General features: G+C 38.0%; 1 protein-coding gene across 3 annotated transcripts in view; it reads right to left on the reverse strand.

Annotated features, from left to right (window-relative positions):
* Tnks (tankyrase) overlaps positions 1-24,350 on the reverse strand; it is a 637,218-nt gene that overhangs the window by 348,630 nt on the left and 264,238 nt on the right. For all 3 annotated transcript variants that reach the window (XM_090377953.1, XM_090377952.1, XM_090377954.1), the window contains exon 13: positions 15,907-15,973. In XM_090377953.1, coding sequence (XP_090234079.1) covers positions 15,907-15,973 — 67 coding nt within the window. The remainder of the gene's footprint in view (positions 1-15,906; positions 15,974-24,350) is intronic.

Genomic DNA, 24,350 nt, shown 5'->3' on the forward strand with positions numbered 1-24,350 from the left:
AATGAGATTGGAGAGGGGAACAAAAGGATGCTCTTACCAGGAAAAGTAAGAGGATTCTTTTGTTCAGTTCTGCAAATTGCAGGATGTGGACTCTTGGCACACGGGAGGCGATCTAACTGATGTGTTTATGGCTTTGATTGGATTAAGCAAGCTGAGTGCTGATGGCATTCTTTTTGATGGCAATCCTGTCCTAATGCCATGTATGTTTTAATCTAATTTATTCACGGCTGCTTTGTAGTGGCTAGTCAAGATTGGTCAGATGCAATTTCAACTTCAAGAAAATCCATACTGTGATGGAAGTTATCTGCATTCCTGACAGAATGAACTTTCACTATAGAAGTTGGGCTTACAACTTCTATAGTGAAATAATTAAAAAACACTGACTCAACTCTATAAAATGCCTTTATTATAATAATGTAAAAATAAAAAATATAAAATAACATAAAAATTATATGCATACTGATTGTATAAACTGTATATTAAAATAATAATAAAATAAAATAAAGTATAACAAGAATAAAATGCGATAAAATATAAAGTTAAAAGGACTAAAAAAGATGTTTAAAATCACTAAGAACCACTAAAACAGGAGCTTTCAGCAGCAGCCACTTTCAGTAGCAATAATAGTTACAGGCTATCCAACAATCTATGTATATTAGCATTAGTAGAGGCATACGATGCAAGAAAGCAAGCTTATGTAGCATCAGACAAAAAAAAACCTGATGGTTGATTGGTGGAACCTATTCCACCAATCAACCATCAGCTGGCTAACGGCAAACCTCTGAACATCTATTTTACAAACCATCCTTCCTCAATTTGAAACTGTGTCCCCCTCAGGTTCTTAGTCTGCGTAAGAGGAAGAATCCCATCAGCATTCAGCTTGCTCAACCCATTTAAGGCCTTATACACCTCAATAAGATCACCTCGCAGGTGCCTACTCTCTCCAAGCACTGCAATTTGCATAACTTAAGCCTTTCTTGGTATGAGCATCCCTTTGTACCCCTCACCAATCTTGTTGTCCTTCTTTGTACTCATTCTAGCAACTCTACATCCTTCCTAAACTGAGGCCTCCAGACCTGTACACAGTACTCTACATGTGGCCTGACATATATACTTATATCTCAGCAGGTCCGCAACATGAACTATGGCATCTGCACACAGTTCACTTCTCGTGCATTGGAACCAGAAATTGGATGGGCCACTCTAAACCGTTCGTCTCTTCTTAGGATAAGGACTTCAAATAGTGGATGAATACGACAGCCCTTATCCCTATTAAGACTAGTGTTCTGACAAACATATCCTTAAACTCTCTAGCCATTTCCGGTTCCACAAGCCATGTGCTCTATCCAGGATCACAGCTTCTTTAGTTATAATACCATGCCCAGTTTCCCAGGCATGTTCGGCTACGGCTGAACCTCTGTAATTGGCAGTCTTGAGGGCTCTATTGTGTTCCTCCAGGCGATCTCGCTGTCTGCATTTCATTTCCCCCCACAATCAGGACACTTAATTTCATATATTACATATATTACTAGACTTTACAGCTTGTCTAAAGTGCACAAGGGTGGGGCACCTCTCAGACCCATTGTTTCATTCGTGGGCCGTCCGACACATGCACAATCCAGATTTTTAGCCGAACTTGCATCCCCCATAGTAGGAAACTCAGATTATATCATTTAAAACAGCAGGGAATTTGTGCAGTTCGTCCATGCTCAGGAGGTAGAAGAGGGTGAGATTATGGCATCTTTCGATGTCGCTTCACGTGTATATCCATCAAACATGGCTTGGATTGTGTATGGAATGCTTTGAGTAGGGATGGCACCTTGAAAGATAGGACAGCCCTAAGTGGCGAGGATATTTGTGAAGGTGTTAGCTTATGTTTATCTAGTACTACCATGTTATTTCAAAGGGTTATGAACCAGCAGTTCTGCGGAGTGGCCTTGGGTTCATCTATTAGTGCAATTATAGCTAACTTAACCTTGGAGGAGTTAGAAGGCAGTATATGTTGGGGAGCTCTAGTCCTCCTCCATTACGGGCATGGAAGGGATATGCAGATGACATGTTCACGGTAACACGAAGAGAATACGAAACAGAAATACTCAATTGGTTAAATAACAGTTAGCCCTATATTTGGTTTACCTCGGGGGTTTGAATGGGGGGTACCCTTCTGTTCGTAGATGTGTGTGTATATACAGAGAAGGCCGACACTTGAAAACTAAGGTTTACAGAAAACCTGTGTGTTGTAGCCAATACACACACTTTAAATACACACTCAGGCCAGCTGCCACAAAAATAGTGTGGTCAAGGACTTAATGGAAAGGGTGGGGTCCGAATGCTCCTCATCTGAAGAAAGAGGCGATGAGATTAAACGGGTTATGGCTGACCTAGTAACGTGCGGTTACCCCCAGAGCATTATTGAGAGGTGTTTAAGAGGTATGAGTAACATCTGCAGGGATGCTTCTACACCTGTTACCACTGCATACATTCCCTGATATCCGGCATTTCGGAACCCATTACCCGTATCTTACGTTCGTGTAAGATCCACTGTGTGCAGCTGGCAGGACGGAGACTGCACACAGTAGTGTCCACAACCAAAGATCCTATTGCGGGTTATAACACTAGCGGGGTCATATATGAAATGAGTGTCCTGATTGTGGGGAGAAACGAAATGCAGAATGCAAGAACATGCTAGAACTCTCAAGACTGTCAATTACAGAGGTTCAGCCGTAGCCAAACATGCCTGGGAAACTGAGAATGGAATTACAACTATAGAAGCCGTGATCGTGGATAGAACACATGGCTTTTGGAACCTGAAATGGCTAGAGAGTTAAAGGAAATTTTTGTCCGAAAGCTACAGTCTTGATAGGGATAAGGGCTGTCGCATTCATCCACTCTTTGAAGCCCTTATCCGAAGAAGAGATGAACGGTTTAGAGTGGCCCATCCAATTTCCAGTTCCAATGCACGAGAAGTGAACTATGCGCAGATGCCATAGTTCGTGTCGCAGACCTGCTGAGATGTATGTATATATATGTATGTATGTATATATACACCATATACATATATATATGTGTGTGTGTATATATATATATATATATATATATATTGTCGGATAGCCTGTAACCATTATTGCTGATGAAGAAGGCTGCTGCTGCCGAAAGCTCCTGTTCCAGTGGTTCTTAGAGACTTTAAACATTTTTTTTAGCGCTTTTAACTTTATATTTTATCGCATTTTATTCTTGTTATATATCATTTTATTTTATTTTATTTTATTATTATTTTAATATATAGTTTATATGATCAGTACGCATATAATTTTTATGTTATTTTATATTTTTATTTTTACATTATAATAAAGGCATTTTATAGAGTTGAGTCAGCGTTTTCCAGTAGCATCATAGATGAATTATAGAGTTACTAACTCCAGAGGCCTCTTCAATGTATACTTGAATGCAATGTTAGGAGTATAGTAAATAAATTTAATGAACTTGAAGTGCTGGTCAAGACATCAAAAGCAGACATTGTTGGGTTATCAGAGATGTGGTGTCACACAGATATACACAGTGCAGAATTGAAAATTGGGGAGTGTGATGTGTACAGAGAGGATAGACAGGATAGGAAGGGAGAAGAGGTTATACTGTTAGTTAAGAAACACAAAATCTAAGGAAGTGCGTCCAGTTGACATGGGTGGACAGTGCAATGTGGAATAAGTTTGGTGTGACATAAGCACTGGAAAAACAAAAATGAGAGGAGTGTGTTATAGGCCTAATGAATCTGATGAGTACAATGAACAGCAGTACAGAGAAATAGAGTGAGTCAGTAAATCAGAAAGTCTTATAATGGGGGATTTTAATTTTCCAAATACTGAATGGAACTTGTGGGTTGCTCACTCGCATACTAGCAAGACTTTTGTGAATTTATTGGATGATTGTTTTCTATAATACAAAAGGTACTATGAAAGTTTTGCAATATGACGCAACAATGAATCACAGGAAGCTGCTTGTTGCTGCATGTTGAGACATGTTCATACGTGCATAGTAGCCGCCGCGCCAAGTCGATGGGCTCAGTTATTCATTAGTAGTGAGAGTGTAAAGTGCTTGCGATGGCATCGTGGTCACGAAATGAGATAAGGACAGTTTTGCGGTATAATTTCGTGCGTGGTTTAACCATAGACCAGTGCTTAGAAGAAATGACTCTTGCACTAGATGATGATTGTCCACATCGTACAACGATATTCAGGTGGTATAGAGAATTCCAAAGGGGAAATTTCACTCTGGAGGATTCTGAGAGGCCGGGAAGGCCACGAACGTCAGTTACGGAGGAAAACGTTACTGCTGTGAGGAAAATGCTTGACGAAAACAGGCGAGTGACCTACCAACAGATAGAGGATACTTTGGGCCTAAATGCACCAGCAATTCGTTCGATTCTGCAAGATCATTTGCACGTGAAGAAACTTTGTTCTCTCTGGGTGCCGCATCAACTGACTGAAGAGCAGATGACACGACGTGTGACTTGGTGCCAGGAGATGTTAAAAAAGTTTGATAAGGGACAATCTCGGTATGTGAACAACATCGTGACAGGTGACGAGACTCGGCTGTACTATTACGATCTGCCGACCAAGGCTTAAAACAAAGTTTGGGTCTTTGATGATGACGACACACCCGTAATTGTCAGAAAAGCCCGATCTGTAAAGAAGAAAATGATAGCTGTATTTTTCAAATCGAGTGGAATTGTGGAACGTGTCGTTTTGGACACGCAGAAGACAGTCACAGCTAAGTGGTATACTGAACAATGGCTGCCTAAAGTCATTGGATCTATGAAGAACCTGCGGCCAAAGTCAAGAATGGACACCTGATACCTCCATCACGATAATGCTCCAGCTCACCGCGCCAAAGCCTGCACCGAATATTTGACGACAGGACTGAAACTTCTCGAGCACCCTCCCTACAGTCCAGACCTTGCTCCCTGCGACTTTACACTGTTCCCGCATGTGAAAATGAAGCTAAAAGGGAGGCGGTTTTCCAGTGATGAGGACCTTCTACGGGCTTGGGACAACGAGTGTGCTTTACTCCCTAGTGAAACTTGGCAGAACTGGTTTAAAAATTGGTTTCGGAGGATGGAGAGGTGTATTGAATGTAGAGGAAATTACTTTGAAAAAATTAAATAAACAAAGCAGTATTGCAAAACTTTCCTAGTACCCTTTGTAGCATGGAAATCTTGATGAACTATGGCATCAAGAGGCAACCAGAGGAAGTAATACTCTTGATCTGGTTATCAGCAGTGATTATTCATGCATTAAAAATTTGCAGATAAAAGAACCACTAAGTAGCAGTGATCACAATGTACTAATGTGGGATTTACTTAAAGGTGTAACTACTATTAGGGATAAAAGGAAGGGTTTTTGCATTCGTAAAGATGACTGTTTTATATTCCATACAGTGGGAACAACTGATGATCTCACCAACAGCAAATTATAAATGGGAAGCATTCGAGGAATTAATCTTGCAAGCTACTAGGCTTTTCATACCAACTAAGAAATACTGTTCAAGGTTTATGCCTAAAGGATGCCAGCTGAACTAATGAGACCTGTGGCAGAGAAGAAAATTGCATGGGATGCATATAAATTATCAGGCGACACAGAAGCCTACAGTAGATATAAACTGGTCTGTAATCAAGTCACAAAGAAGGTTAGGTAAATAAAGGCAGGTTATGAGATATCTTTGGAAAAGGATGCAAAGAAAAACAATGACTCCTTTACTTATATAAACTCTAGAAAAGAAGGGAATGAATCAGATTTGTCCACTTGACAAATATTGATGGTTCGACTGTTGATGATCCTGCTCAGATAGCTGACAAACTGAATGAGTATTTTGCATCTATCTTCAAACATGAGTAGTTCTGTAGGGAAGAGGACAGATTTTTATTAAACTCTAATAGGGAACTAAATGATTTTGTAATAACTGAGAGCAAAGTAGAGGAGAAATTATTGAAGATAAATATAAGAAAGGCACCTGGGGTGGTTGGGATGTATCCAGTAATATTAAAGGATATTAGCAGTCCCTCAGCCGTGATTGTGACAGCATCCTTGTATTCGGGGGAGGTCCCCATGGACTGGGGATGTGCAGTTGTATCCCCAATTTGCAAAAGGGGATCAAAGGGTGACACAAGTAGTTACAGACCTGTTAGTTTGACTTCTGTTCCAGGGAAAATAATGGAGTCACTGGTTAAAGAAGCATTGCAAGATCATCTAGACAAGACTGTAGTAATAATTCAGATGCAAGCATGGGTTTGTTGGGAGAAATCTTGTCTGGCCAGTTTGATTGGAAGCTGTGATATGGTCACAAAGGAACTGGAAGCAAAAAATAATTTTGATATCATACACTTGAACTCAGGAAAGCCTCTGATACTGTTGCACATGAAAGACTACTGTACAAATTGGAGCAGTATGGCATTAATGGCAAATTGCTACAATGGATAAAGGGATGGTTGAGTGGGAGATGGAGAATGTTAGTCGGTGGACACTGTTCTTCGTGGACTAATGTTATTAGTGTATTTACCAGTGATACTGATGAGAATGTGTCTGGTTGGTAAATGTTAGTTTGCCAGTGATAAAAAAGGTTGGCGGGGTTGTTGGTGACAGTAATGGCTGTGTACTACTGCAGCAGGATCTGGGAGGGTTGGGCGAATGGACTGAGAATTGGCAGATGGGGTTTGGAGGTTTGGCATTGATGGGTGCAAGGTGCTGCATATGGGTAGCAGTTACCCCTGAGAAACGTACCAACTGTGTGGTACTATACTCAGGTTAATAGAGAATGAAAAATACCTCAGGGTAATTGTGCAGTCAGATATGAAGTTCTCTGACAGTACAGACAGACCGCAAGAGCAGGTCATGGGGTCTTGTCAATGATATACAGGAAAGGTATATCATTGCTAGCGAGGATAAGAAGGTGATTATTCCTTTGTATAAGGCAATGGTCAGGCCACACCTTGAGTACTGCATACAGGTCTGGAAGCCTTATTTTAGGAAGGATGTAGAATTGCTAGAACCAGTACAGAAAAATGTAAAAAGATTGGTGAGGGGAAGAAAGAGGTGCTCTTTCCAAGAAATGCTTAAGTTCTGCAAATTGCAGCATCAGAAGACTAAGCACCTGTGAGGTGATCTGATTGAGGTGTATAACACTTGAATGATTTGAGCAGGCTCAATGCTCAAATCATTGGTCAATTTGATCAATCCCATCAGCATTTGAACAATGCTGATGGGATTCTTGCTCAGATTACAAACCTGTGGGGGCAGCAGGCATAAATTCAAATTGAGGAAAGACAGTTGTAGAATAGATGTGCAAAAATTTGCCATTAGTCACAAGTGGTTGATTGCTGGAACAAATTTCATCTGCCATTGTGGAAGTTGATAGCTTAAATAGATTCGAAAAAGATCTGGACAAGCTTTTGGAGTGAATGGTTGGTGAAATGATAAGTTTTGTTGTATTTTTTTTTTTTTTTTTTTTTTTTTATTGGCTGATGCTGTATAAGCTTGCTTTCTTGCATCATATGCCTCTACTAATGCTAATATCAGCTGCTGTGGCAACAACTAAAAATTCTTAGGATGTGTGCAAATGTTATTTTTACCCATTGATGGGTGCAATATCTATTTTATCCCTATAACCCTGCAACTGCCCCAGGGGCTAATTTGGAGACTTGACTAAGTGACTTATCAGAAGTGTAATTAGTGAAGTTTGATTGAAATTTCTTTTTTGATTTGTTACTTTTTCAAGTTTTCTGTTGCACGAAGTGCATTGATTAGCTGCCCTACGTTCTCGACGTCTGGGGTGAGCGGTTAGGGGTTCATCCCCCTGACCGGCTAAACGGGTATTGAGTTGATGGGGCAGATAGAATTTAGTTAAAATTGCACTTGGTGCCCTCAAGTTTAAAAGCTTTTGGGACCCCCACTCGTTTCACTTGAGTGTGGGGTGTTTTTAAATAGGTTTCTAAATAGATTTTTGGATTCTTGTGTTTTGTTGTTGTTATTTGGTTTTTAGGAGCATTAGCAACTAAGGCCATATTGCTCCGGTGCGGTGGTCATTCCCTGACCTTTCCGCATGCTCCGTATTTGGTGGTGACGGGCTCGAACCCTGGTCTAATCAAGAAGCGTGTGCTACGCACTGGTGCTCCTTCCCACCTGGCTACGGAGGCACCTTGTGTTTTGAGTTGAAGTTGTGTTGGGTCTTAAAGACTCTTGTATTATAAAGTTAAAGTTGTAAATAGTTGGCAATTACAGCCTTTTAATATGTCCGGTAGAAAGTCGAGCGCTAGCTCTCTTTCCAAGAAAGAAGGAGATATTGAGATGGAAACAGATAGTGATTCAGAAATTTCAGAGAGTGAAAGCTCTGAGGTTCAGGTAGACGGAATGACCTTGGATGAGGTGGAAGATATAGTTCTTGAAGAAGTGAAGCAAAAAACTGCTATTGCTGGGAAATCACAAGATATAGCTCGTAAAGGAAAAAAGCAAGTTATCAAGAGTGGTGCCATAAATAAGAATGCTAGGAGCAACCAGACAGCAGAACAATCAAGTGAAAGTACTGCTGTGGTCACCGGAAAAGAAAATAGAAACAATAAATTCTATGAAGATTTTGTTGAGCTCCATGGCCAAAAGCCCGGAACAAGGGCCTGTGTTAACTGGACTAGATAAAATAGTGAAGGCACGAGGGAGATTAAGGGCTCTCCTACTGCAAAGAGAAAATCGGGTAACTGGCAATGTAGCAACCAAGATTATGGAAATATGGGATGATCTAGAAATGGCCATAGTAGAGCTGGAGATAGACTTACAAGTCAGTAGATCTGAAAAGAAAGATATCCAAGAACAATATAAAAAGGAATATGCAACTGTGGTAAAAGAAAAGTGTGTTGCAAAACCCAGAGTGGCAATCATTACTACCAAGAAAAGTAAACATAAATGCAGTGAAGATATCAAAAAAGATTTAATTAGTAACGTGAGACCTGAACTACAGAATGTTAAAGTAAGAAACTTAAGAGCTGTACAGGATAAGAAGATCGTCCTTGAAGTAGAGTCGGAAAAGGATATAGATATGCTCGTTGATTGTCCAAAGTTTAAAGAATTAAAATTGTGTGTGGATAAGGTAAAGAAGCGAAATCCTGAAGTTCTGATTTATGATGTGGAACTAGATGTGAATAAAGATGAGTTGAAAGAACAATTATGGATTAAGAACTTGAAAGATTATGGAGTAAACCAAGAAGTATTCCAAGAAAGCTTCAACGTGATATCTGTGAATAAAGCAAAGAGCAAGAATCTGAATAACTGGATTGTGCAGGTAGCCGGTCAGGTCCATAAACAGCTGACTAGAATAGGTCAAGTGTTTGTGAATTGGTCTGCCTGTCGGGTTCGTGACATTGTCACGGTGACCCAATGTTACAGATGCATGGCTTTTGGCCATATTGCAAAGTTCTGTAAAGTAAAAGCATTTTGCGGATATTGTTCCACCGAAGGACATTCCTATAAAGATTGTGTAAACAAGGAAAAGCCACCTTGTTGTATAAATTGCAAACGCAGAAAAGTAACAGCAGAACATAATGCTGTAGACCATACTTGTCCCGAGTATGAAAAAGGCAATGGTCTTGAGTCGGAAAAGAACAGATTATGATTAATATTTGTTATGTGATGTTGTCAGTGGTTATGGGTCTGTATATGAAGGTGCCGTGGCCTTGTCATTGGCCTGGTAGGTAAGGCTTCAATGAGATAGTGCTAAGCTTGGAAAGAGACTCATTGTGAGACTACAGTTTAAAACATTTTATAAAGTTAAATAATTTTAACTTCCATACGAGTAGAGGTCTTCCTCCTCGAGGAAGGGGCGGTAACTGTGGTCACACGGGATATTTACTTATCTCTGTGTGACCACAGGCTAAGGACCGATATAACGAGTCATTTAATCAACAGAAATGTTTAGAATAATTTTGGCCTGATAACTATTGCAGTGATGATAAATCACATAAAATATAATTGCAATAAAATAAAAGAATAAGACTTTTGTGCATATGGGCACATTTGCCTAGGAGGCGCACTGGAGGTTCTGTTGCTTATATGATATGATAACCCTGCAACTAATAGTTTACCTGAATCCATATGGTATCCTCAATGATACTGGCAAAAACCTTGCACCACCATCACTACCTTTGTTCAAGTGTATCCTGTCTCTACAAAACAGATTCCTACCTACAAGTGCAGACCATGCTGATAAAAATTTTCCCCCTAAAGCCATGCAGAGTCCCTCATGTCGAGAGTTAATCCACAAGGCTTTTGGCATAGAGTTATTATTATTATTATTATTAGCCATATGGTGCAAGGAAGCCTGAAGCTTATGCTGGACAGTCAAAAAAAAAAAAAAAAAAATTTCTGAACTACCCCAAGAGACAGAGAGAGAAATAAAAGGGAATCACCAAGGAAGAGAAGAATGATGATATCCAGCTCAGGACCCTGGGTGTGCCAAGCCCATACTCACCAGATGTGAAACCCTGGAGTTCCTCTTATTGTGCCTGAGCCGACATGCACACATATACTTTGGGATCAGCATGATGTAATACCAACACATTGTCTTCAAACGGGCTGTTCTGTGACAGCAAAGTCCTGATCTAACACACAGTATTTTTTAGTATTGTCCTATATGTTTTCTAACAAATCGTCAGTCTATGTGTGCTTATTATCATTAGTCCTCAGATGAATAATAATGCTCTCTTTACTCCTCTTAAACACTGACAATCCGCTGATAGCATCATTAACTGTTGCTTCCTGCAGATACACCCTGGTTCTAATCCATCCAATATTTTTTACTAAAAATGTCACCCATTTTCCTGACACTGAAATCTTGAGTCCCTGAAGAGCACACAGTTGCATTTTTCTCTAGGGAAAGCACCTGTTTTTCGGTGTCTGAAATTTTTCTAGCAATGCACCACAAGTTTTAATTTTAGTTTTCAGCACTCCTTGCAATTGGAACAAAGAAAGGAATCATCACTTGAACTATGTTTAACAACTAGATCAAACCTTGAATATATTCCACAGGAAATGCAAGCAATGAATCTATGGCTAACCCAGATCATTTGGCCATTTCCACCTGTCTCACAATAGCCTCTGACGATGTACTCAAAGTTGACCTTGTAACAACCATCATTAAATTTACAAGATATTGCAGAAAGTAACTTCTATAAAAATTAAAATTTATAAAATATCACAGAAAATAACTTTTATCACATTTAAATTTAAAATATATTAAAGAAATTAAGTAAAAGCAAAAAGTAATCAAAAACCGCTAATCCTTTAGCCCTTAATCCACTGGTAAATGGAGCCCAGATAGAAGTGACTGATCTGTAACTGCCAACTCAAGAATCATCACAATGATCACTACAAACAGAAGGCTCTTATCCAACAAAAGGTAGCCATTCATAGTGATCCTATTGTTGCAAAATGGGTAACATTTTATGCTATAAGTGGAACAGTACCAGAGTATGCCTAAGGGAGAAAAAAAAAGTTAGTGCCCAGTGTAGAACAGCTATGATGATTCAAGGATCAGCCATCTACCAGAAAATTAATGTATTCAATTATTGGAAAAGGAAGGAGACTATTCTTGTAGATTTCCTGTAAAACAGGGGCAATTCTGCTCGCTATAGTGAAGAATGAAAAAGCTAACGACATATCCCCAGGGGATCACATCTGGTGAGTATGGGCTTGGCACACCCAGGGTCCCCAGCTGGATATCACCATTCTTCTCTTTCTTGGTGATTCCCTTCTACTTCTCTCTCTCTCTCTCTCTCAGGGTAATTCAGAAATTTTTTTTTTTTTTTTTTTTTTTGGCTGGTGCAGCATAAGCCTCAGGATTCCTTGCACCCTATGGCTAATAATAATAATATATTGCATTGTAAGAGCAGCACCAGAGAAAAAAAGGAAAATTTATCTTTGGGAATGACTGGGTGAGAACCCATACCGGAACGCTCGTCGATTAAATCCAAATAGTTACATCCGCTTTTTTCATTTGCAAAAATAAATAAGTCAAAGATTAGAATAGTTGTTCAGTATTTATTTATAAGCATTAAATAAAAATTTCAAAAATAAAAAACAGAGATTTTAAAATTTTTTAAAATTAGAAAATAAAAAAACAAAAACTCCAAAATAATATAAAAAATACTGTTCAGAAGAATCATAGAAATTCCCATACAGGATCGATTACGTATTCTTGTGTGACTGCCCTTTTTGTTTGTCGGTCAACAGCAACCAAGTTCGGATATAAAAATTTGGATTCCAAAATTCTAATGGTGGACCATGTGGTTTAATTAACAACAAACATGCCACATGTTTGACAAGAATACAGGATCTTTTCTCAGTTAATATTAAATTCATACTGCTGAAGTCACACTTGCATTCAGAACTGCAAGCTATAATTTTGGAATAAATTTTTAAATGTTCCAAATCTGTGGGCACGCTACAACCACCATTAGCTAAATAATCCCTGTAGGCATTCAAACATTTTATGAAAGATAAATTAAAACATTTACAGAGAGATTCTATTCATTTTCTCAAAATCCAAGATCAATTTCAGATGGCCATTTGCTTGGTTCAAGAATTCGCAACTCTTTTATAATGTCTAAAGTTGAAATTCCTTCAGTAAATTCAGTAGAATCTGTACTAATGCTCAGCCTATATGCTTCATATTATTAATAATACTGTTTAGAAATTGATTTCTATGAATTAATGTTATTTTGTTATTGTCAATTAATGTTACTGAAAACATTTGCATTTTTTTCAATAGCATCTGAGACTTCTAACAACTTTTTTCTTTTTTGAGGATCTTTTAAAAATTCCAAGTAACGAATTGTATGACAAATCAATTTTTCTGCATATACTATTGTCATAACTCTTTTTTGCAATGACTCTGAAAGAATCGATAGCTTAAACAATACATCGTACATCACGGCTAAATTTAGAACAAACTGTTTGGATGAAATTCGTTTATATAATCCGTTGAACATGGATTGTTCAGTTTCGTTCTGGTTGTTATCTTTACTGGCATTTTCAAAATGATGGCATAAAGATGCAAAATTTTACCCAACTGCTGATGCTGTCGTAAAGGAGCTGGCCACCCACCGCACATTAAATACCCGTCCAATACTTTTAATTTCTTTGCCGATGCTGGTAGTGCATGCTTCTATTTCTCTCTGTTTTTTTTTTGAGATTGACTGTACAGAGTGTACAGCTTGTCCATAAATATTTGAAAATGGTTAATTCCATGAACTTCTGATATTGCATCTCCAACCAATGGTTTAAACAATGCCATATGATCAAATTTGGATATGTTTCTAATAATTTATTTCCAACTCCAGATTTTTTGCCCAACACTTGCCCCATCCCTCGTAAAAGAAATTAAAGTGTTTTAAATAATTGTCGTCAAATCTGTATTTTTCAAGACATTTTAAGAGACACTGTTATTGTGAAATCTGTTTGATCTGGCAATTCGATTAAATCAAGAAGCAAGCAATGTAGAACTTTCATTTTATTGGTTTCACATTTTAAATAAATAATCAGAGTAGATTTCTTGCTTAGAGTGGTAGACTCATCAATGAGAATTGATAAGTTTCCACTTATGTCCACAATTTGTTGGCACAATTTTAATTTCATTTGCCTTGCGACATGCTCTATTATATTAGTAGCACTTAATCTTGAACGCAAACCGTGAGCAATAACAGTGCCATTCAATTCTTGAAGTTGTAACAACTCAAAATGGTCAGAATATGGTTGATCATGTTTCACAATATAATATGCAGTTCTAAATACCTTACATGTGCTAAAAATTTCAGAGTCATTCATTTGATCAATTACCGCTTCTAAATGTTATTCATTTGCAAGATTTTTTCAGCCTGTATATGTGAAGTACTTTTTGAATGTTCATAAATTTTCTTACACAAAGATGTCAATTGTGCACTTCTATCTTTGCCATAAGATGATATACCACTACCAAACTCCATTCCTTTGAAATGCTAACTCCCTGCGTTTTAGACGGTCCTAATTTTTTTACATCAGCACAAGTCAAACATCCTAATTTTCCGGCATCGCATGTAAGCCAAAGATATGCTTTTTTCTTCTCAGTCCACATGTCAGCATTCCAAACGTGGGGCCAATTAAATTTTAATTCTGTGTCACTGTTTCTCTCATCTTTAGATCTTGAGGGAAAAGAAGAGGTCATGTCGTTATCGTTTCCACATGTTTGTACATTTTCTTGCACAGCATTCAGTTTTTTTTATCAAGAAATCTATTTAATGTTGTTTTCTTGAATTTTTCGCTCATTTTGTATTTAATGAAAATTTCTTCTTTTAATTTTCAAATACTGAAATTACGTAAATTTAAATTTATATATTTAATCCCATAAAAATTTTCACGTTAGAAGAAACGGTAATAAATAAATTAATTAATCTAAATAGTAGAGATCGGTCATAAACTCATACGTATATTTTATATATACGTATATTTTATATATATATATATATATATATAAATAAGCGGAACAAATTCAGGCTAAATATTTGTTTTGTTTCTGTTCTTCATAATTTGCCCCAAATAAGCGGCTGCCCCGATTAGAGGATGCCCCAGTTAACTGGAACGCATTGTATTATATATATATATATATATATATAATACACACTGGAACCGGAACGCACTGTATTATATAATACACACTGGAACTGGAACGCACTGTATTATATATATATATATATATATATATATATATCAGTGTTTTGATACACCATAGACACTCTTAAAAAAACTACTAATAGCCTTCTCTATTAGTGAAGCGTTACTTATTCGAGGTAGTGCAGCATCATGGCAACTCGTCGTGAAGGCAGAGCACAATATGAGAAAGAGCAAATGATGCCCACAACAACTACTTTGTAGTTTTTTTAAGAGTGTCTATGGTGTATCAAAACACTGATATTATATAGATACTAAACTCTTAAAGTATTATGCCATGTGCATTTATTTATTTTAAATATATATATATATATATATATATATAATACAGTGCGTTCCAGTTAACTGGGGCATCGGTTAATCGGGGCAGCCGCTTATTTGGGGCAAATTATGAAGAACAGAAACAAAACAAATATTTAGCCTGAATTTGTTCCGCTTATTTGGGCCAACTCGCCGCTTAACTGGGGGCAATGAAAGTCTTGAGTGAACTTTATTTTATGTAACCCTCCCTCCCCAACAAATAAAAAAAGTGATTAAGATTTGGTGTAGGTTAAATTGAAAAAAAAAAAAAAAAAAAAAAAAAGCTATTCGACCACTCACAGACAGTTATTCTCCAATGAATAAATAATTCATGAAATTATAATTTGCATTTTCTCTTCACATTTGAGTTATTTAAAAATAATTCTTAAAAAAAATACTTAGATTTTAAATAAATCTTTTCTAAAAAGGTACCAACCCTCTGATTCAACTGTTTTAACAGAAGAAATAATAGCTTAAGTTTAATTCAACTATTACTTTTACATCAATAGACAGTACACAGTAAAATATTTATCTTGTGTAATAAGATTTTTATTTTTTTTCCAGATTCAAATATAAACTGGAAGGGATTAAAATAATGTACAAAACAATATCACAGGAAATTATTACTAGTGGGTACTATATTGTCAAATTAACTACTATTAAAATATTGTGGACAATTAGTTTACAAATAAAGTAAACGTACACTTGTAAATATGAAAATATTTGAAAGTGTTGACCTTTTAAAATATCGTAAATTTTATTTCATGGATAATTTGAGTTATGGATCATTTTAAGAAAACAAATCAAGGTGATTTAGATGGCTAAAAAGTGTGAGTCAATAAAAAATAACACTCAGAACATAACTTACTTTAACCAAAAGCTCAGCAACCTCATAATGTCCATAGGAACAAGCATTATGTAGAGGAACTAAACCCCTAGAAAATAAAAGGATCAAATCACTAACTAATTTCAGACATGCTGGTTAATTATAAAAGTAAAAAAAAAGGAGGAAATCATAAAAATTTTTACATTATATGCATACGGTCCTGATTATAATAACACTGATAAAATAAAAAAAAAGATTAATGGCTTTGTTTGCTCTAATAAGTTAATGATATTAGCAATGTATCTCATGAGATGACGTATGTGTTCAGCCTAGTTTGGAGGAGAGAGAGGTGGAATTAGAAATATCAATTCAGAACAGTGCCAATGAAAATAGTTGAAAAAAAAAAAGCATGCAACACAAAATGAATGTCAGTGAGATATAGTGTAGAGAAAATTTGTGAGATATACAGTAGAGAAAATCTGTGCAATATGGAACACTGATTAACTTGACTGCTCTCTTTTGAACAGTTAAGGAGACTAAAATAGCTTTTGGAGTGCCATACCAAATTTGGGAACAATAATTCATGGTAAGAAAGAGTTATAGAGTAGCTGTAGAGTATCAGCAACTGTTTAAAAGAAAAGTAACACAGAGAAAACCTAGTGTTTCAATTCAGAGGAAGCAATATTTGTAACGTGCTTATGTCATAAGAGATTACAATTTGGATTAATCCCCAATAACAATATGTGAGCTTGTCTATAAACCCAAGTCTTATTGAAGATGAGAATGGGAACGTCAAAACCTTTTTTGCTAGAAATAAGACAGAACTGAGTTTTAAAAGGATTGAAGTTAATTTACAAGTTAATACATAGCTAAGATGTTTAAAGAAGGCATAGTTTGCATGTAAAACATCATTACAGAATTCTCACCATTTACCAACAGCTGAGGAAAAAGGAGTGAAACAAGGTAAGAAAGTCATAAACATGAGGAAATTATATAAACTAAGAAAACAAAGGGAAAAAAAGGGGTTTTTTTTCACGAAATTTATAATCCAAGTGATGTATAGATCTGACACCAGCTTTGTTCTAATTTCCTAACCAAGATACAAAATCTTTTTTTTTTTTTTTTTTTTACCATTAAAAAAAAAAAAAATGAAACTCGCACAAATAAATTGAAAAAATTAAGGAAAAAAGTAGCAAAAATTTTGACTGGGATCAATACTGATTTTGCCTAGAATGCAGAAGGTTAAGTAGCTTCATACTTTTGTTACAGCCTATGTTTTGGTCACGAATGAGGCTTATTTCACTCGGGAAGGCTTATTCAATCAGCACAATGCTCATGTGTGGGCTCACAACAACTCACAGTGTGCACCCCCATGCGACAGAACATCACTTCGCAACAAATGTGTGGGCAGGTATGGTCGGTGACTGCTTAGTCGGCCCATACCTGTTACCATCCCGCATGAACTCCGCTAAATATCAGATCTTTTTTGAAAAGGTTCTACCAGGGTTACTTGACAATGGTTCCAGCAAATGTGAGACGCAACATTCGGTTTCAACATGACGAGGCGCCTGCCAATTATGGAAGGTGTGTTTGTGACCATTTGAACAGGCGTTTTGGGCGTCGATGGATTGGCCGTGGTGGACCCATTGCCTGGCCCCCACGCTCACCTGATTTATCGAGCCTTGATTTATTTCTGTGTGGGGGGGGCCTCAAATCTATCGTGTATGAATCGCCTGTGGAGATGGAAATGGATCTCGTGGCGAGACTCGTCTGCGCTGCTGCTACTGTCAAAAAAACTCCAGGTGTGTTCGACCATGTCCGCCAATCCATGCTGAGTCAGTGTCATGCATGCATCGCGTCTCATGGTGGAACCTTCGAGCATCTGTTGTAACGTCATGAAATGCATCCATCTTGTACTCCATTGCTAATATTATGTCAAATAACTGTTTGCCACTAATTACTGTCTTGTGTCATTTCTGCTACTACTTTCCTGTGACGTTTCTGGTTATGGGTTCCTATGCGATTCACATTCCTTTAGATGTTACCTACCTTCCCTAAGCGTTTGTACCAATATTTTTGAGACACCCTGCATATATAGGATCATTTGACACAATGATTTTAACTGCATCAAGAATAGCATTCAAAATGATTGGCAAAAGTGTCAGCATTTCATGGTTCACAGTTTAAATATTCAATTATTGCTATCATTATTACAAATTTAAATCTTTATGCAGCAGGAGGGAAATTTTTCCAATAAAACTAATTCTGAAAAGCTCTCAACTTAGCTTTCACATCTTCTATCAACAGTTGAATATGACTATAAGGACTATCATCCTTTGTCATATTTCTTCAATCAACAAGATGCACAGTATAGCAGAATACATTTGATAGTTTTTAATATCCATACTAAAACAAATAGCAACAGCAAACAAAAAATTCACAGTTCAACCTCATAACTGCTAGATTGGCATCTAAATTTCTAGTTATCGGGCCAGATTTCTTAGCTGCCATGACATGAGACTGTTTTCACAGGAATGGGCTACAACTGAATTGAAGGGGTACACTAATATTTGCTGATGTTATCGATAGGTGGGTTGGAAAACTATTAGCTTGGGGAGATACAGACTAATAGCTAAATTAGAGCCGAAGGCAGGCAGAGGCAAAAGTGATTCATGCATTGCTACTACTGGTACATGCGAAAGCCTGGAAAGCAAAGTGTCTGGGACTTCAGGCCCTACTGTGGGTTATCAAGGAACAAATAAATACATGGGCTGTATTAGGGTAACTAAGAGTAAGAACATGTCCATATATACTTGCACATACACTAATGCTAGGAGCAATGGAAATAAATTTGATGATTTTGAAGTATTAATCAAGTCATCAAATGCAGACATTGTAGGAATAGCAGAAACATGGTGACATTCAGACATAATGTCTGAATGTCACCATGTAATGCTGAATCATTAGAATATGGGGAGTACAATGTATACAAGTGAGGAGAAGGTGGTGTTCTGCTTTTAGTTAAGAAGCATATTAAATCTAAGGTAGTGCATCCAGTTGACGTGGGTGATGAGTGCAATGTTGAGTCAGCTTAGTTGATATGAACACTGTGAAAACAAAATTGAGAGTTAGGAATATGTTATAGACCTAATGACTGTGATGAATATACCAAACAGCTATACAGAGAAACAGAGTAAGCCAGCAAATGTCTCATAATGGGGAATTTCTTTCCAGATGTACACTATAATTTGTGGGTTGGTCACTCACTCACTCACACACACTAGCAACATTTCTGTGGATTTCTTGGATGACTGTTTCCTATAGAAGCATGTTAGAGAGGCAACGAAAAGAAAAAAAGTTGTGTGCCAGGCATGCATATAGGAAGTTAAGTGAAACTTCTTTAGGGGAACATTTATCACTTGACCAAGGATCCCGTACTAACTATGAATGCCACTGGTGACGAATCTGCATGTTGTTGTTGTTTGTTATTTGGAGCATTAGAAACTAAGGCCATATTGCTCCGGGATATGCGGTGGTCATTCCCTGACCTTTCCACATTCTCCGTATTTGGTGGTGACGGGCTCGAACCCCGGTCTAATCAAGAAGCGTGTGCTATTCAACACTTCTGTGGATTTCTTGGATGACTGTTTCCTATAGAAGCATGTTAGAGAGGTAACGAAAAGAAAAAAAGTTGTGTGTGCCAGGCATGCATAGAGGAAGTTAAGTGAAACTTCTTTAGGGGAACATTTATCACTTGACCAAGGATCCCATACTAACTATGAATGCCACTGGTGACGAATCTGCATGTTGTTGTTGTTTGTTATTTGGAGAATTAGCGACTAAGGCCATATTGCTCCGGGATATGCGGTGGTCATTCCCTGACCTTTCCGCATTCTCCGTATTTGGTGGTGACGGGCTCGAACCCCGGTCTGATCAAGAAGCATGTGCTATGCACTGCTGCTCCTTCCCACCTGGCTACGGAGTAGCCAAATCTGCACGAATCAGAGCCTTGGAGATATGACGTTCCATTACCCAATCTAGTTTCGGCAAGTGCTTTGGAATTGGATGATATTTAAAACCAATTGACTTTGATGGAGCTGGAATCACTTTGTTCTTGAGAGAGCCACAACAGCTGTTGCATTCGACTTACATCCTTATTTGGAAGTGCTGTTTGAAGAAGACCATGATCTTGAGCTGCTACAATCTTCACATCTTGAACAAAGCTGATCACACATGGAACAGACTGAACCAAAATCCAGGAATGTACGTTTAAGACTGTGTGTGGATGCTTCGGTGTTTCTTAAAATCCTATTACTTACACTCACTACATGTTGGACGAGTTGATGGAGTGCTTCTAGCAGTCGGTTTTGGCTTCTTCGCTTTTCGTTTACAACTAGGCTTCAAGGACTCTTCATCGTTTTAATTTGCAGTATCAACTTCCATGACTCCTTCCAAATTCACCTTTAACATTTCTGTGGAGATGTAAGGCTCTGAAGATGTGGATGGGCCTTCTCCTACTTCTTTGTTTAACTTCATCACATGCTGTAATTTCTTCCCCTGTCAAAATAGCTTAGATCTCTCCTTTTTATTTAATGGTGGTGGTTTCAGTGGTTGCATTGCACGTATAAGTGCTCTATATGCCTTATAACGCTCATTATGAGTCATCGACGTGTTAAATCCCCTGGCATTTTCTACTGTGAAGGGAATTTGCCAATTTGCCACTTACCAATGTACACCTATATTTATATTTTGTAGGGCAAATAAAGATTTATTTATAACATTTTTTTCCATTGAAATTTTTAATTAAATACGGTGGAGAATGATAAAACAAACAACATAATGCAAGCAGTAGGGGCACTGACTGGGTCTTGTGCTGTTCGTGCCTAGTACGGAGAAACAGCATGATGCAAGCAGTAGGGGTACTGATTGGGTCTTGTGTCGCTCGTGCCTGGTACGGAGTAGTACAATGGTGGGTGGGATGAACCATTTCATGTGCATTTTCTTGGCGATTTTTATCAATCCCCTGGGTGCATTGCACGTGCACTAATACCCAATCAGGGTATTACAACAATCAAACATCCCTTACAACACTAAAAACAGTTGATCCCCGCTTTATGATTGGTTCACTGTACAATCAAATCATTTTACGATGGACTCTCCATAACAAAATACAGTTCACTATGACGCCTCCGTAGCCAGGTGGGAAGGAGCAGCAGTGCGTAGCACACGCTGCTTGATTAGACCGGGGTTTGAGCCTGTCACCACCAAATAAGGAGGATGCGGAAAGGTCAGGGAATGACAACTGCATATCCCCGGAGCAACATAGCCTTAGTTGCTAATGCTCCTAAAAACCAAATAACTAACTAACTAACAGTTCACTATACGATATGTAGTAAGTGCCGGTCATTGTGATCACGTTTATGAATTCAATTTTAATTCGATTAACAGCGATTCTAATAAGTGAAAATAGGAGGAATATTATCTGCAGATTATAAAAGTAAAGATATAAAGCACAGATTTACACTTTATTACCTTACCAATTAACAAAATGAAATAATACGTGAAAATCGGAAGAATATTTTCCCATGGGTTAACAAAAAAAAGGAAAGCAAAAAGTCAATTACACCAGGTATTCCCAAGTGGTCACCCTTCCAATTACTAACTGGGCCTAACGCTGCTTAACTTTGGTGATTGCATGAGAACTAGTACAATAGTTGGCTGTTCAGTGTGCCTGTAATGCATTTACTTATGGCAACAGTCGCATTTTCGTAGAGTTTTTTGCCAATCCGCAAATGCAAGTTACTCCCATCTGAAAACTGCCTGGAGTGAACCTAAAGAAATTTCACTTCAAAACACTCTTGATCTGGTTATCATCAGCAATTCTTCTTGCATTAAGAATCTGCAGGTAAAACACACACTGGGTGGTAGCAATCACAGTATACTAATGTGGAATTTAATTAAAGACATAACACTACTGTCAAGGTTAAAGGGAATGCTTTTGCAAGAGTGATAACAGTGATCTCAGACAGTTTTTAAATTCTGTGCAGTGGGACCAAGTGACGATTTTACCAACAGCAAATTCTAAATGGGAAGTAATCAAAGAAGCTACTAGGCTTTTCATACCAATGAAGAAATACTGTTCGAGGCTTAGACAACCCCAGGGGCTCACATCTGGTGAGTATGGGCTTGGCACACCCAGGGTCCTGAGCTGGATATCATCATTCTTTCATTTCTTGGTGATTCCCTTCTACTTTCACTCTCTCTCAGGGTAACTTGGGAATTTTTTTTTTTGGCTGGTGCAGCATAAGCCTCAGGCTTCCTTGCACCATATAGCTGCTAATAATAATAATAAATGGATGTGAGGTGAACTATTGAGATATGTGACAGAGAAGAAAAGTGTATGGGATGCATATATATTATCAGGCGACAGAAGCCTATGATAGATATAAATTAATCTGTAATCAAGTTGCAAAGGATGTTAGGCAAGCTAAGGCAGAATGTGAGAAGTCTCTGGGAGAAAAAAAAAAAAAAAAAAAAGAACTCAGCAAAAACTTCAGTGCTTATATTAACAGTAGAAGGAAGGAGCTGAATCACATTGGATGACTTGATGTCTAAAGGTTAACTGTTGATGACCCTGCTCTGGTTGCGGACAAACTGAATAGGTGGTCTACACCTGCATTTGAACATGAGGAATTCTTTAGGAAGGAGGAAGCCAGAAGTTTATCATAGTCTAAAGAAGAAATAAATGACTTTGTGATAACTGAAAGGAAAGTGAAGCAGAAATTGTTGAAGATGGACATAAAAAAGGCACCTGGGGTGGATGGAATCTATCCAATTATATTGGGTGAGGCAGCAAGCCCTTAGCCATAATTATGAGAGTATTCTTGGGTTTAGGAGAGGTCCCGATGGACTGGAGATATGTGAATGTATACCCAATTCATAAAGTGGGAATCAAAATGAGACACGAGTAATTACAGACATGTTAGCTTAACAGCTGTTCCAGGGAAAATAAAAGAATCAATGTTTAAGTAATGCATGAAATTTTACTACAATCACAGCATGGATCTGTTAATGGGTGGTCAAGTCTAACCAATCTGATAAGTTACAATGATGCAGCAATCAAGGAATGAAATGCAAAAAATAATTTTGACATCCTATACTTGGATTTCAGGAATGCTTTTGATAATGTTGCACATAAAAGACTGTAGTACAAACTGGAGCAATGTGGTATTAAGGGCAAGTTACTGCTATGGATATAGGGATGGTTAATTGGAAGGAGACAGAGTGGTTATCACCGGACACTGCACTTCGTGGACTAATGTTATTAGTGGAGTTCCCCCGAATTTACCTATTGTTGTTATCAATATTTATTAATGACACTGATGAAGATATATCAGTACGGTTTTAGATGATACAAAGGTAGGCAGGGTGGTTAACGACAGTCATCAGGGTGAGTTACTGCAACAAGTTGTAGGAAAACTAGGTGAATGGGCTGAGAAATGGCAGATAAATTTAACATTGACAAATGCAAGGTACTGCACACGGGTAGCAGTAACCCCTGAATAACTCACAAACTATGCTATGTGGTAGTACACTCAGGGTAGGGGAGAATGAAAAAAATGCGAGGGTAACTGTGCAGTCAGATATGAAATTCTCTGAGCAGTGCAGACATGCTACCAGGAGAGCTCACAGGGTTTTGTGAATGATATACAGAAACTTTGCTAACAGGTATAAGGAGGTGATTAGCCCTTTGTATAAGGCCAAGGTTAGGCCGCATCTTGAGTACCGTATACAGGTCTGGAGGCTTCACTTTAAGAAGGATGTAGATCTGCTCGAACGAGTGCAAAGAAGGGTACCCAGACTGGTTCAGGGAACAAAAGGGTGTCCTTATCTTAAAAAAAAAAGGTCAGTTCTGCAAACTGCAGCATCTTCAGCCTAGGCACCTGAGGGAAGATCTGATTGAGGTGTTTAAAGCCTTGAATGGATTGAGCAGCGAGTGCAGAGAAGGTCAACAAGGTTGCTGAGGGGAACAAAGGTGTCCTCTTACTAAGAAAGGCTTAAGTTCTGCAAACTGCAGCATCTTCAGACTAGGCACCTAAGGGAAGATCTGATTGAGGTGTTTAAAGCCTTGAATGGATTGAGTAGCGAGTGCAGAGAAGGTCAACAAGGTTGCTGAGGGGAACAAAGGTGTCCTCTTACTAAGAAAGGCTTAAGTTCTGCAAACTGCAGCATCTTCAGACTAGGCACCTGAGGGAAGATCTGATTGAGGTGTTTAAAGCCTTGAATGGATTGAGTAGCGAGTGCAGAGGAGGTCAACAAGGTTGCTGAGGGGAACAAAGGTGTCCTCTTACTAAGAAAGGCTTAAGTTCTGCAAATTGCAGCATCTGGAAACTAGATACATGCAAGGTGATCTGACTGAGGTGTATAAGGCCTTGAATGGGTTGAGCAGACTCAATTCTGATGGTATTCTTCTGCTTGATCAGTTT

This window comes from Mastigoproctus giganteus, chromosome 7 (genome assembly GCF_048544385.1).
Source record: "Mastigoproctus giganteus isolate SK-2022 chromosome 7, ASM4854438v1, whole genome shotgun sequence".
NCBI classification, from domain to species: domain Eukaryota; kingdom Metazoa; phylum Arthropoda; class Arachnida; order Uropygi; family Thelyphonidae; genus Mastigoproctus; species Mastigoproctus giganteus.